Below are 15790 nucleotides of genomic sequence, written 5' to 3'. Positions count from 1 at the left end.
AATCTGCTCTGACTCTCCTAAAGAGCATCCCACCCAGACCACCCCCCCCCCTCCTCTTCCACCCTATCCCTATAACCCTGTGCATCTACCATGCCTAATCCACCTAACCTACACAGCTTTGGAAGCAATGGGGCAATTTAGCATGGCCAATCCATTTAACCAGCACACATTTGGACTGTGAGAAGAAACCTCGGCACCCGGAGGAAATCCAAACAGACGCGGGGAGAACGTGCAAACTCCACACAGTCAGTTGCCCAAGGCCGGAATTGAACCTGGGTCCCTGGCGCTGTGAGACAGTAGTGTAACCATTGTGCCACCATGCCAGTTGGATGCCCATGGTCATTGGTAGACTTTTAATTCCAGATTTATATTGGATTCAAATTCCACCATCTGCCCTGGTATGATTTGAACGAAAGTCCAAAGAGCATTCCCTGGATCTCTGAATTACAAGTCCAGTGACGTTTATAATAACGACATTTGGAACAAAGTTCTGCTCGTAAGTAGTACTTAGTGAGAGTCATCTCTGCACAACTCCAATGCACAAAACATAATAGCTGGTGCTAAACATGGAGAACTGTTTAAATTTCCAGCCTCGACTACCTATGAGAGGAAAATACTCATCTGTTGCATTGGGTCATAAGGCCAGGGAGTATTCGAGTAGCTCATACAAGTATTTGTCTACATTTGATTTGATAGTTTGTGGTCAAGCAAAAAATACTTTAGGCTAACTCCTATCCTCACTCGGTACAGGTGAGGTACCTGAGGACTGGACGTCTGCGAACACTACCATTATTTAAAAAGGTGCAAGAGATATTCCAAAAAAGTATATGCCAGTCAGTCTGACTTCAGTGGTGGGCAATCAATTCTGTGAGACAGGATGAACTGTCACTTGGAAAGGCATGGATTTATCAGGGATAGTTAATGTGGTTTTGATACAGAAAAATCTTGTCTTACTAACTGGATAAAAGCAAATTACTGCGGATGCTGGAATCTGAAACCAAAAGAGAAAATGCTGGAAAATCTCAGCAGGGCTGGCAGCATCTGTAAGGAGAGAAAAGAACTGACATTTTGAGTCCAGATGACCCTTCGTCAAAGCATTTTCCAGCATTTTCTATTTTGGTCTTGTCTTACTAACTTAAAGGATTGATGAGTATAATGCAGTGTATGTTGTCTACATGGACTTCAGTAAGGCATTTGACAAGGTTCCACATGGCAGACTGGTCAGAAAAGTGAAATCCCATGGGATACAGGGGAAAATGTTGAGCAAGATTCAAAATTGACTCAGCAACAGGAAACAAAGGGTAATGGTCGATTGATGTTTTGAGACTGGAAAGTGTTTTCCAATAACATTTCGTAGGGCTCAGTGTTGGGGCCCTTGCTGTTTTTTGTACATATTAATGATTTGGACATAAATGTGGGAGGCATGAAAATTTGTAGATAACACAAAAATTGGCCATGTAGTTGACAGTGACTAGAATAGCTGTCGACTCCAGAATGATTTCATTGGTTTGGCTGAGTGGGTGGAAAATTGACAAATGGAATTCAATCCAGAAAAGTGGGAGGTAATGCATTTGGGAAGGGCAAACAGAGCTCGGAAATACACCATAAATGGCAGGATATTGAGAAAGATAGAGGAAATGAGAGACCTTGGATTGCATGTCTATTAGTCCTTGAAGTTGCCAGGCAAGGTGGATAAGGTGATCAAGAAAGCATATGGTATGGTTTCCTTTATTGGGCATAGTACTGAATACAAAAGCAAGGATATAATGCTGCTTCTTAACCTCATCCATTGTCATCTTCAATTTCAGAAAAGCAAAAACTGGAAATGTAGAAAATGTTGGGTAGGTCACAGCTGGAATTTTGTGTACAATTCTGGTCACCACATTACAGGAAGGACATAATTGCTCTGGAGAAAGTACAGAGGAGATTTACAAGAATGTTGCCAGGGCTGGAAAATTGCAGCTGTGAGCCAAGATTGGAAAGGTTAAGATTGTTTTCCTTAGAACAAAGTTAGCTGAAGGGTGACTTAATCGAGGTGTGCAAAGTTACGTGGGGCTTAGGTAGGGTAGACAGGAAAGGTGTGTTTCCTCTACCTGAGGGGTCAGTTGCCAGGGGGCATAGATTTTAGGTGATTGATAGAAGGATTAGAAGGGGACATAAGGGAATATCTTTTCACCCAGAAGGTGGTAGCTGTCTGGAATGCACTGCCAAAATTGGTTATTGAGGCAAGAGCATTCAACTCATTTAAAAGTTCCCTGCATTTGCACCTGAAGTGCTGTAACTGGCAAGGCTATGGACTAGGTGCTGCAAAGTAGGATTAAAATGAGTAGCTAGTTTATTTTCTTTGTCTGGCTGAATGGCCTCTTTGTGTGCTGCAACTTTTCTACAGTATCTAAAAAAAAGTGTGATGATCAAGCCAAATGCATTTCACCAGATGAGCCGGGGCGAGGTGAGCCAATAAATCAGTGTGAGACTGTACTGTGACAGCTAGCTTCCACATGTACATTTGGAACAATAACCATTTAATTAATTTGTGACTTATTGATAGAAAAATACCTTCAATTTCACAAAACAGGCAATACCTATTCTTGGAGGATGATAAGATAGCCTTGGGGAAAAAAACCATGAGCTTGGCAGTCCAAATCAAATCTGCCATGGTTAATTTAGAGAGGTCTCACAATACACCCTCTGATTCAGGTTCAATAAAACATGTGTACTGCATTTCGGACAATAAAGCACTTGATCATTTACAGGATGGCTCAGTGGCGATTGCATGCAACTCAGCATAACCCCTCACTGATGTTGATGTGAAATTATCTCTATTGAGTTACAAACCCTACTATCATTACTTTTCCCAGATTTTTCTCACTCTTCGGACAGCCACTCTTCAAGCTTACAATGACTCGATTATTCTGATTTTGGAAATGATCAAAGCTCCAGTGAGTTACAAAGTGTCAATCTCGACAAGTTCACATTCTATTATGCTAAAGGCAGAAACCTTATGGTGGTAAACCTGTTCAATAAGCTTGGAGTCAAACACTGGAGTTGACATGAACATAATTGATGATGCTGCCTTTACACCCTCTATCCTTATTGACTGAATTTGGGAAGATTAATGGGTACTGTTATGCTCGTTGCATCAACATGTCAATTTCACCAGCTTCTCAAAATTTGAGACAATTGCCGACTTGGAACAGATGGTATCATTGAGTGAATCAACTCATTTGGAGAGGTCTCACAATGCACCCTCTGATTCATAGACGCAGCTTGTTCAATTGGCTCAAGTACAAGGGTTATGGACAAAGTGACTTCAGCAGATTCATCAGCACTTGCCTGTCACAGTCAGATTCGCTCAAATGTGTGCTAAGTTATGGGAGTATCCATCAATTCTCAACACCATATCCAGCTTGACAGAAATAAGTGCAAGTCATCCTCCGAAATGAATCACTTCACAAAGGTGTACAAGTCATCGAAGAAGAAGACTTCATCAATTTGACACATGGAGGAATCTATTCCTGGGAGTGAAATAAAACATGTGTACAGCATCCCAGACAATAGAGCACTAGATCACACTGTTTTATTGGCTCACCCTGCCCCTGGCAGAACTGGTGAAATGCATATGGCTTGATCACCACACTTTGTTTTAGAAACCATAGAAATCTAGTCATTGCATGATGCACAAAAAGGGCAAACGCAGACTATACATTGATCTTAAGGTGGTCAATAAAGCAATCATTCAATACATGTTGGCATGTTCTGATTGAAAACTGGCATGTTTCTCCCCAGAGAAATGGCCGGTTTTCCATTGAGATCTTCACACACTTCGCTATTTCTTTGAAGGGAGGCATGTTTTGCACCATCATTGTGAGGGGTGGGGCCTAAAGACACTGGTAAGCCGGGCTTCACAGAATTTAAAGCCCCCCCCCCCCCATCTTAATGTTCACTAGCATAAGCCCCCCTCACCCCACCTCCGCCTCAATGATTGTCGACAGGGGGGCATTTGGGCCTTCCCAATGAGTCACCCTTCAGGGCCCCCCCCCCCTCATGTCAGGCCTGCCCCTTCAGGCCCCACCCTGACGGCAGTGCCAATCCACACTGCCAGGGCACTTCCTACCATGTTCCCAACTACCCGGGGGTTGCAATAGCCTCCGACATTGTTTGTGGAGACCAGTAACGATCCATTGAATCAATTTATTTACTTTGGATCAAAAACCTTAGAAAATGATGAATATAGTGCAAAAAATACTAAAGAGTTTGATAAAGGTTAAGATCATTGAACTGACAATTATTGGGAAAGATCAAAATCTAAGTAATGTTCACGGGAAGACTGACGAAAGGTGCTCTTTATCTCAGTTGAATAGACCTAAATATTTTGATTTTGAAGGAAAAAAAAGGTGATTCTTTCAAGAAAAAAAAATGCTGATACTTATTTAATAATCTCTGCAACTCAAAAAGTGTTCTTGAGTTGACTTAAGGTTAATTGGATTGGTTCATGTAAACTGGATCTGAAATGAGTGCTAAAACAAAGCTGGGGTACTTGCAAGATGTTGGACAAGTGGTATTCCATTGTTAAAGAATATACTGGAAGACATCATGGCAAAGGAATGAGTGTCATCGAAGGGGAGTATAGATCCAAGTTGGAAGCAATGAAATGTTAGGTGGGTTGAAATGTGTGATAGAATTAAGTACTGAATGCATTAACTTGGTTATAAGAGATTTCTCTCCAATTTCCACAAAGGCATTTCTAATTTACAATAAAGGAGTTTCATTCAAAATAGATTACCACATTCATTAAAATTACATAGTGATTTCAAGCCAAGTGGGTAAGATTAAGCAATTAATCACTGCACACTTATCAAGAACAAGAAATAGTGATAATGATGAATGGAAGAGAGGAGCTACATTTGTAACCAGTAATAACAAGCAAACAATATGGTTGAAAATCTGTACTTAGTTGATAAGATTACCAAAAGATGTTGTCTTTTGATTTGAAAAATGAGATCCTGGGACCTTAAAGTTCCTTCTCGTAAGACTCTAGAATTGACACAATGTTTCGTTGCTTGTTAATTGAACTTAAAAAAGAAAGCAATAAACAAAACAGTGATTACAGGCAGTGATTGCCAAGCATCACTTCTTACAGGTGGTGTCTGTCAGAGCAGCTGGGCACAAGACAAAACTTCTTCATAAACATCTTCACTTAAATCAGGGGTTGGTTTATCTCAATTGACTGGATGGTTGATTAGTGATGCAGAGCGACGCCAACAGCGTGGGTTCAATTCCTGTACCGGCTGAGGTTATTCATGAAGGCCCCACCTTCTCAACTTTGCCCCTCGCTTGAGGTTAAATAACCACCGGTGAGCTCTCCCCCTATGGTGATCCAGAAATATGACGACTTTACCTTAATGTAATACAACATCCCGAGGCACTTTGACATGAATGTTATTAACCAAAGTTGGAGCAAATGACCAAAAGCTTGGTCAAAGAGGTAGATTTCAGGTTGAGTCTCAAAGTAGGATAGAGAGTCGGAGAGGTTTATAGAGGGGAATTCTAGAGCCTTGGCAGCTAACGTGACGGTCACCAGTGATGGAGCAATTCAGATCAATGATATTTAAATGGCTGGAATTAGAGGAGCACAAATATCTCAAAGGATTTTGGGGCGGACGGTGACTTCAGTGATAGGCAGGAAAAAAGCCAGGCAGGGATCTGGAAACAAAGTGTTTAAAATTGAGGCATTGGTTCACTGGCAACCAAAATAGGTCAATGCACACAAGGTGTGAATGATATTTGATGTCAATAAGGACACAGCAGTGGAATTTTGGATGAGCACAAGTTCATGGAGATTGAATGCAGGAGACCAACCAGAAGGGCTTTGGAATAAGCAAGTTTACAGGTACCAAAGGCATGCATCATGAGTTGAGACTTGGTCAGAGTCTGGCAAAGTTACAGAGATGGAGGTAGGTGGTAAATACATAGCTGGGCAAAAAACTGTCAAGTCCTCTCGGATGAAAAGATACACCATTTTAGCTTTCAAATCCAATGGTGTGTTGATGAATTCTGGCAATTACACATGTCAGGATGAACAGATAGAAATACATATAGCTATTGTTGCACAAGTAATTTATAAACACTTTTGTTCACAAACATGTAGGGTTAATGCTCCCATATGAATGATGTAAAAAGTTAGAATTGTGTCCATGGGTGGGACCCCCCTTTCCCTTTGGCAGCGTGTTGTGCAGTGGCAAAGTTGGCCTGCCATTGGCTGGCAGTGGGATTTCCAGTCCCATCGCTGTCAACTGGTTTTCCTATTGTTTGTACCCTCTGTTGCTGGGGAACCCACAGCAGGAGTTCACCATTGGCGAGACTGGAAGATTCCACCTGAAGGAATAGCCAGAAAATTTCAGCCCATGACTTACACAATGAAACCTGAGGTGGACTTTAACTTAGATTGGGTCCCTGACAGGATATGTTGTGGTGAGTTGATGTTTCCAGCAGGAGAGACAACAGGAGGCTATTGCAGTATTAATTACCCGACCTCATTTAAATGTACATGTCCACTTTCCACTTTGAAGGGGGCCGCTGATAGGTGAAGATCGGGTGGCCCTTAGCTGCTCACCAGCTTCCATACAGGTGTCATGGAGGGGTACTCAGGAGGGTCTCTTCACAGGATGGTGATTGACTGTTGTCTGGCGTAGGGAAGGCCACACATTGCAGGGTCCCTGGCTGTTTTCAGACTGAGCTACAGACCGTCTCTGTGTAAGGGGAAGGATACAATGGCTTCTCTGTTCAGGTCCAGGTTACAACTGCATTGGTTCTTATAGGCATCATTGGAACCTCATTTTCATAAAATTCTGAAGAAAATAGTAAATTGTAAACATGTTTGCATGTTTTCTATCCGCAATGACGCATAATTCTAAATCATTTACAAAATGAGACAAAGGCTTTGCGATTTTACTTGCACGTGTATAGGGGAAAATACTAGTTGAGGCATTTAAAATGAAAAATGTGTCTCATCTGTATGAAATACCTTGAAGATTAATATCAGAAATATTCTGTATCTAAACAGTAAGTAACATTTTTGATTGAAAATATTCACTGAGATGGGTCGGGTTAAAAATTGATTCAGTGGTCTTGCAAGATGTATTAATTAGCACATGTACAGAAGGTGAAACGCACTCCATGCAGTTAAATGGTACTATTATTTTCCCACAGTTGGGCATAATAACCTGAATGGATTCTATTAATGACATTGTCTTATTTAGGGATGGGCCAGAGCAGACTGCTCCTCAGATTGGACAATTCAGTGGAAATACAGCATTGGAATCGGTCTACAGTACATCAAACCAGATCTTAATTAAATTCCACAGTGATTTCACAACAGGCGGCTCCTTCATCCTCAGTTACCATGGTTGGTTCTTGCCCAGTACTCATATGTCTTCAGTATAAATGGATTAAGTAATTGAATGAAATCTTATTTTGCTTTAAATTATCATAAGCTAATGTTTGCATGTTTTCTACCTGCAATGACAAAAGGATATTTAATTCTAAATCATTTACAAAATGAAACAAAGGCTTTGAGATTTTACTTGCATGTGTATAGGGGGAAAGACGAGTTGAGGCATTTAAAATGAAGCAGGAGACCTGCCTTGATCTGGCTCACTCCACTTTTAGTTGGGAAAGACATCCATCCTAAACCAGTTGGGTCCTCTTAAATATGTAGGTCAGTCTCCAACAATATCACTGGGACCTGAAGGGCTATTTTAACTAGAGGCAAAAACTTCAGACAGTGCCGGAAGAGGCACAGCAAGTTATAAGTTTAGTTTCCTTACAGACCACTGGGAAAGGGAGTGATAATCACGTCACTGGGCGAGTGCTCCTTCAGGCCCCACAAAGAAACAGCAGCGCTTTCCTCCCCTGGACTCATCCTGATATTTCCACCCGCTCTAGATAACTATGCCTTTTATCTTGTGCGAGTCCCAAAAGGGAGTCTGAAGCTGGTACCCACCAAGTACCAAATTCCTGTGTTGGCGAGGCAGCCAGGTCCAGATGGAAGTCTGTTCTTGCAGATGCCACTGGGGCCTGGGAGCTAAAACTCTCTTTCTCTCTCTGAGTCTCAGCTTGAAAGCCTATCACCAGTCCTGCCTCTTTTCCCACTCCACATGTTTTTTCTTGTTCTGAAGCCTTAAAAATTCAGCATCATATTACTCTTATTTGGTATAATATCACGTGTTCAGTTTTTACTACGGGTGCTTGTTAGCTCAGTTGGCTAACTGGCTAATGTGTGGATCAGATTACTGCTAACAGCATGGGATTCGATCCCCATTCTAGCTGAGATAGGCTCAGAGCATGCCTCCTCATACTGTGTGTAGTGAAAAAGCCTTGGCATTTAGATGTGGATATGCAAATAATCACCAAGGCCCTATCTTTTGGACAGAGAACTGAAGAAGTTTTTAATTAAACATTAGTAGTCTCACTACTTGCTATTAAATTGTACACTTATTTACATTTACAATTACAGTCTTGCTGCATGTCACATAAAATAAATTCTCCCTGCATTTCTGCAAAAAGAAAAGCACACTTTGTAATTTATTATCAGATATTTGGTTATCAACAAGGGAAATATAGAAGTTATCAGAGATGGTACAGCAGGGATGCATCCTGACCTTGTGTTCTCAGTGAAGCAGTTGCCCTTAATGAGGATGTAGGCTGAAGATAAAGTGATTCTCCAAGTTCCCCACAAGAACTGGAAGTGTCGGATTAGAAAATTACCCTGAGTGAGAATGAGCTTGTAGAATTACCCTTCATTGGTCAGTGACAGATCTTAAAACTTTTAGGAATCTGAATGCTTATCATGTAAAATGTAAAACTGAATACACAGCCTGGCTTCTTGTAATTTAACAAGTTTCCAGTATTTAACAAATTGTTAAGTTGCCTGTTTCTAAGTTTCATATAGATATACTTATAACCCATATGATTTATTGCAGATTAAGAATCGTCTAAATTCAACCACATAGTCAAGGAAATGTTCATAAAAGACTGTATAAAATTTATTTCTAAGTCAGGACTGCTCCATACATGTTGCTAAATGCTATTTCCAAGTGACTTTGTATTTTCCTTTCGTTGGACTCAAACCTTGGTTTTTGCTCAAAACACTTTTTCAGTTTAACATAGACTCTATTTTAGTAAGTAGCTTTTGGATCTTTTTGTAAGTGGCCTCTGTGAATAATGCACATTTAATTTTACAGCCTATCAGTTACGGATCTGTCAACCTCCACCAGCAATGCTAACTGGGCAGAATTTGACTGAGGATGAGGAGTTTGAGATAGGTAAGCTTTTTACAACTTGATATCCTCTAGATCTATGGTTGAGATTCTCCGTGATGTGGAGATGCTGGCGTTGGACTGGGGTAAGTACAGTAAGAAGTCTCACAACACCACGTTAAAGTCCAACAGGTTTATTTGGCAGCATTCGCTTTTGGAGTCTCAGGCTCCTTTATCAGGTGAGTGAGCTGATCACTCACCTGATCACTCACTCACTCACCTGATGAAGGAGCCTGAGACTCCGAAAGCTAGTGCTGCCAAATAAAACCTGTTGGACTTTAACCTGGTGTTGTGAGACTTCTTACTGAGATTCTCCGGCCTAGCTTGCCCCAAAACTGGAGAACCCCGCCCAGGTTAGGTGGACTTTTGCTTGGTCTGCCCTCCACCCAGTACGATTCCTGTGGCAGGCGGGACGGGAGAATTCCCTCCATGTCTTTGTACATTGTCCCTATTTTGTAACTTGTCTCTGATTTCAATTTAAATCCATTTTAGGGATGACAAAATGAGAGTGAATTTGGAACAGTTCCACATCATACTTTTCAAGCATTCTAGTGTATGGACACTGAGGATGTTCGTCAGGAATTCCTTTCTGCTCCAGAACCATTAACAGTGGCTTGACAGACCTATAAAATGGATAATGAGCTAAAATGTGCTTATTGATAGATTTATTCTAGTTTGATAGATTGGGGAGGAGCCAGGAAACAAGAGCTTAAAATATATAAGAATAGGAATAGACTGCATTTTGGATAGTCCTTTGATTTTTCAATGAATTGACATGATGTGGCACGTCATTGGCAAGGCCACCATTTACTGCCCATCCCTAAATTACTCTTGAACTTCCATTCATGGGATGTGGCTGTCACTGACTGGACCAGCATTTATTGTTTGTGCATCTGGAGTCACATGCAAGTCAGATGCAGATTTCCTTCCCTAAAGGGCATTAGTGAACCAGATGGGCTTTTAACGATAATCGACTTCATTAAACTTTTAATTCCAGATTTTCTTTCTATTGAATTCAAATTTCACCATCTGCTATGATGGGATTTGAACCCAGGTCCCCAGAGCATCACCCTGAGTCTCTGGATCATTGTCCGGCGACAATGCCACTCGGCCACCTCCTCCCCTGGTGTAGTTTGTATGATGAAAGTGCTCCCAAAGTGCATGTAGGTAGGGAGTTCCAGGGAAATTAGGGAGTTCTTCTTTTTGCCAGAGAATCAGAAGCCTCTAAAATAAAGACAGTGCATTTTGTAAGCCTTCAAGAATGAGCTGGAGCAGCTCATGACTGAGATAGATATTTCTTCATGTAAGAGATAAATGTCTTTATCAATAACACTTGATTCAATGACCTCCTGGACTGGTTTCAGTCGCGTGAGGGGGTGGGAGAGGCATTTTGAGAAACATATTTTTCCCTTGTCATTTTTATTTCTCTGTTTTTACCTTTCCCAGGAGATTATGTGGCTGTGGAGAGGGGTAATGGTTAGGGATAAAAATGTTTCAGTATCATGCTGCAGCATCAGTCACAATGCAGGGCATGCTTAATGGACCAGCTGTTCTTCTCCTGCCCATTTGTCCTATGTCTTCACATCTTCATGTTAAGATATTTCATTTCAAAAAGATTAATGCCTTCATTCAAACAGCAGAAGAGTGAAATTCAAATGAAATAGTTAAGCTTTCAGACACTAGTATTCCACAGATCAATTCATGTCTCATTACCAAGCTAAAAGTGAGTATGAACCATTTTAGTGGACTTCTTGTAATTGAAAGTTACCTACTCTGACATACTATTATCCATGGAGCTAGAATCTATAAAAATCAGCTAACTGAAAATGAAGAACAACAAAAACATAAAAGGACAAAGTCACTAACCAAATTATTTATGTTGTTATTTCATATTTTATATTGTCAATAAATGACCTACCTATCTAAAATGTCTAGAAGATATATTATTGATATGAATTGAAGAGATTATTTTTCTAGGACTTCTGTCAACTTTGGAAGCAATTAAAAAATGTTCTATGGCCTATTGATTCAGTTTAAACTAGCTATTCAGAAAGCCACAACTGATTTTAACATAAACAAAAGCTATTTTTAAAAAGAATGCTAAAATGTTTGCCTCAAAGAATATTATTTTTGAAGTGGCTTCCGAGAATCCTATTTTCTAGCAAGCCACTACACTGATTGATGTCAGTTGCCAGAGGTGCAGTGTCATTGGTAGAGTATGTACTTCTTAAAATTGCTACATTCAAATTTTGTGTGGGGTTAAGTTCAGGGAAAGTCTTATGAGATATTAGGGATGATATTTTAAAATAAACTTTGAGACTATATATTTATCAATGTAGCAAGACCAAGAACAAATTAATCAAGGTGTTCATTTGCATTTCAGGCCAGACTGCTGTTAATTTATCCAGTTTATATGCAAACGTTGTGCACACTTACGTGTTGAGAAGTGGGACACTTCTTTCTGTTTTCAAACAATATCATGAGCCAATTTCTCAGTCCATTTCAGGACTGAGGTGGACAGGATTTAAAAATGGCAGGTGGGGCACAATTCAAAGATTCCTGACCCCATTTCCATCGCGTGAGATTTTACAGGTGGGAGATATGGATGCAGGCAATGAGCCCACATGCAGAAGTTTCACCTTTGTCCACTCCATTGCAGGGTTGGACAGTTTACACCCTGACTATTTCCATGGAGTTGGGCCCATTCTGGTAGTAGACATTGTTCATGGCACATCAGGGGAGTAGTGAACAATGGGGAAAGCCCAGTCTGGAGTCAGGAACCTTGTGACAGCTAAGTTCAAAAGTGTTCTCAACATCAAAGGTCGAAATGATGAGTTAAATATGTTTTCAATGCAGTGTTTAACGATAGAGCTTTGTTTAGAAAAGGTAAGGAACCATTAAATTGACCAGAATTTTTCCAGTGAACAAAGTGCTCTGCCGCATTCAACAGCACTGAGATTCATATCTTAACGTGTCAGTTCTCCTCAGTGAATTAATCATTTCTCTGATTGACAGTGCAGTCATCTGTTGAGCCTTTGAAGCTATGGACAATCTATATTAATGACTTAAAAAAGCGACTTAGTGCATTGTAGGCAAATTTGCTGGTGATATGAAGATAGATAAGAAAACAAGGTTTGAGAAGGATACAAAAGTCTACAAAAGAGATAAGCCAAGTGAATGAGCAAAAGTTTGGCAGATGGAGTATAATGTGGGAAAATATGAGATTGTTCACTTTGGTAAGAAGAATAGGAAAACAGGATATTATTTAACTGGAGAGAGACTCCAGAATGCCTCAGTACAGAGAGATCTGTGAATGCTTGTACATGAATCACAAAAAGTCAACATGCAAATACAACAAGTAGCTAGGACGGCAAATATAACGTTGGTCTTTATTGCAAGCAGGTTGAAATATAAAAGTAGAGATGTTTTGCTACAAATGAAATGGGCATTGGTGAGAACACAACTATGGTGTTGGTGACCTTACTTAAGGAGGGATATACTCACGTTGAAAGCAGTTCAGACAAGATTAATTAGGTTTATTCCAGGGATGAAGGGTTTAGGAGAATGAGAGGTGTTTTTAGTTCTGAAGGGATTTCACAGGGTAGATGAATATCTGTTTCACAGTTTCAGAGGTTTTAATATGTTCAGCTCTGGAGGTTTGGTTGGTCAATTGTGCATTAGAATCGCATAATGAATGTTTGCTGAGTTCCAAACCTCATGAATGGATTCAGAAGAGCAGGGCTTTTTGACACAGCTGTCAACGGGACCGTGAAGTCCATTTGATCGACAGTTTGATTGAAGAGGTTTTTGAATGCTTGTTTTGGCAGTTCATGAACATTTCAAAGATTTTTCAATATTATTATAGGTTTCTTGAGTTCTGTCCATAGTGGACACTAATGAGTGAGACTGGGGGCTATGGAGGTGACATGGAGTTTGTAGAGGGGGCCTGGGTGGTATGGCGGGTGCATTGGGGATATGACAGGAGTATGGGAGCAGCTGGTGAATGGACATAAGGGTTGAAGACTAGAGTTCCTAACACATGTACAGAATTAGGCCAATGTCACGATGAGTGACAGCAAGCATTCTAACGTCCTCGCCTTGCTATCCACCTGCTTCTAAAAACAATGGTCCGAACTTCAGCCTGCCGCCATATAAACAAATAGCATGGGCAGACACTGCCACCAAAACTCTGCAGCCGTATCCTAATACCCACCTACGAATCTCTGATCCTTTAGATTGCAATTAATAACACGCTGTTGTACTGCATAACAACAGCAATGATTGCAGCTAAATAAATTGCGACTTCATTAACATTCTAACAAAGTCAATTTTGTGAAGCTCCACTCTACCATTGAAATACCAGGTTAAGTTTCTAACCACATTTTAAGACTCTAGGCCACTGCACATCCACACTTTCAGGATGACCCATAAATTCCGGGTACAGAAGAATCCTTGGGGCCTTACCTAGACAAACAGCTGCCATTAAAGGTGAAGGTACCTTATTTTATCCTATTGTTGCGTTTTCTTGTCCCTGTGCATTCTCCTCCATGCATTCATTCTTTTTTACACTTGTCTTTCCCCTCTCAGTGTATTGATCAAAATAGTACTGGTTCTGAAGGACAGGTTTGAAAGTGGGACCAGGAGGAATCCTGCCTCCGGCTGATCTTTCCTGACTTTCTCCATCAGCAGACATCACCTATTTGACAGCAACCGGTAGCCACTCTGCATGATTAAGTGCCTGTTTTTGAGCTGTTTGGGGGCAATGCAAGGAATCTCTGAGCCCCACCCCCCCAACCACTAAGGAGTGATCCCAGTTGATGTCTGGGGACAGCTTGCCAGCAGTTGGTCTGAGGGTCTGTGTCGACCTCCTACAGTTACCCTTGCTACACCACCACCAACCCCCGACCCCCCCGGCGTCTCACCCATTAGTGGACCACAGGCACCAATCATCCTGTGGAGAATTTCCATTTGTTTTATTCAATTTAATACTTCTTCAGAGAGCAACTCAGGATGGAGGTATCATTGCATTTGCTCTCCACCAATGGCAGTGTCTGCCTCTATTGCTGGGACTGCTGTCCTTTCAAAATTGCAGGCCCTCTGATTGGACGGTGGACCCTGAGGCAGCCTCTTAATTGGCTATCTCTTGGAAGATCTCCCAGGCGGGTGCCAAAGTGGGGTCGGAACCTCCATCTGACCCCAAGTCGGCACTCAAGAGCACAAGGTTCTGTACATTGTTACGTTATTTTTTTTGGCTGCTTCTGGCTTTGGCATGGCACTGTACCAAAGCAATGGTAAGGTGATAATGGGGAATCCTATAATTATTCAAAAAAAATCTTGCATAAGCAAAATGTTAATGCATCAGTCTGCAATGTATTGATGTCAAAGGGGACAATAAACAATATGTTTGCAACACCATCATTTGTCATGTGGGAAGGGGCATCAGCAGGTTTTAAGATGCAATTTTCAGCATGTACCAGGACTCCTTTGAACACAGAGTCACACTTGGTCTGCATCTGAATAGCACTGTTCTTCATGTTAACCCAGTGACCTTCATAAAGAGTAAGATCAATTAATCAATTAATATCCATGTGGTATAACCACAGAAACATAATAAATGTGTATCAGCAGCTGTTATCCAGGATGCAACTATGCTGTCTTCATTAGATGACAGACTCTGGTACCCACATTATTTGGAGAAGGTACAGCATTGGGCAGATGCTTCTTTGGCCTCGACCCACAGCGTCACTGATCCCACTGGGCAAGTTCTTCACAGCAGAAGAGCACCTCAGCATCTGTTCAGCGTTCATTGGCTGTTGCCTTGAATTCTAGAGTGCTTCATGCAGTTTGGCTGCAAAGAAAGCAGGTGTGCTTCAGTTGGTATCTTGCAGAGGGTATGGCGATTCCCATCTTAGTTTGCTGCCATGAAATATGTGCAGATGTGAAAAGCACATTAATTCTCACCATGCTTCAGATGCTGGCACACTTATTCCACATCCAAAGCCAGGTGAGAAGAAAGTGGGAAACATCTCCACATGGCCTTATTTTCAATGCTAGCTCGTTTCTCGGGTTATTTTTGTGTGGTATCCTGAAATTGGATGTAGTTTCCTTTTGGTGTTGATACATATTTACTCTGCAGCATCAAAATCTCCTTTTTAAAGCATCTCACTATTGATCTTACAATCTGTTTGTCACTTTTTCCTTCTATTTCAACTCTGGTTTTTGAAACATAGCTGTTGAAATGCATCAATTTAACACGCTACAATCTATTTCTCTTGCATTCGGCGGAATGTTCCCCTAATTTATCAGAATGTCTGCTCTGATGCAAAAACGGTGCGTGTCTCTCCAGATGCACAGCTGAGTTTTCAGCCCAGGTTTTCTGGCACTCTGACAAAACAAAATACAGGGGGCAGAGTTAATGTCATCAGTCTGGTGGGACAGGGCCTGATAGAGCCGCAAAGCCGGCTGTATAGAGA

The 15790-nt window shown here is 41.1% G+C and overlaps 1 protein-coding gene across 1 annotated transcript in view; it reads left to right on the top strand.

Annotated features, from left to right (window-relative positions):
• Nucleotides 1–15790, top strand: part of csmd3b (CUB and Sushi multiple domains 3b) — a 1683329-nt gene that overhangs the window by 1533598 nt on the left and 133941 nt on the right. Inside the window, exons 44-45 of the mRNA XM_078215503.1 lie at nt 7260–7405; nt 9243–9323. Coding sequence (XP_078071629.1) covers nt 7260–7405; nt 9243–9323 — 227 coding nt within the window. The remainder of the gene's footprint in view (nt 1–7259; nt 7406–9242; nt 9324–15790) is intronic.

Source organism: Mustelus asterias, chromosome 7, assembly GCF_964213995.1.
Source record: "Mustelus asterias chromosome 7, sMusAst1.hap1.1, whole genome shotgun sequence".
In the NCBI taxonomy this organism is placed as follows: Eukaryota; Metazoa; Chordata; class Chondrichthyes; order Carcharhiniformes; family Triakidae; genus Mustelus; species Mustelus asterias.
Note: the sequence above shows the minus strand (reverse complement) of the source record. Positions and strands in the feature narration are given on the sequence as shown.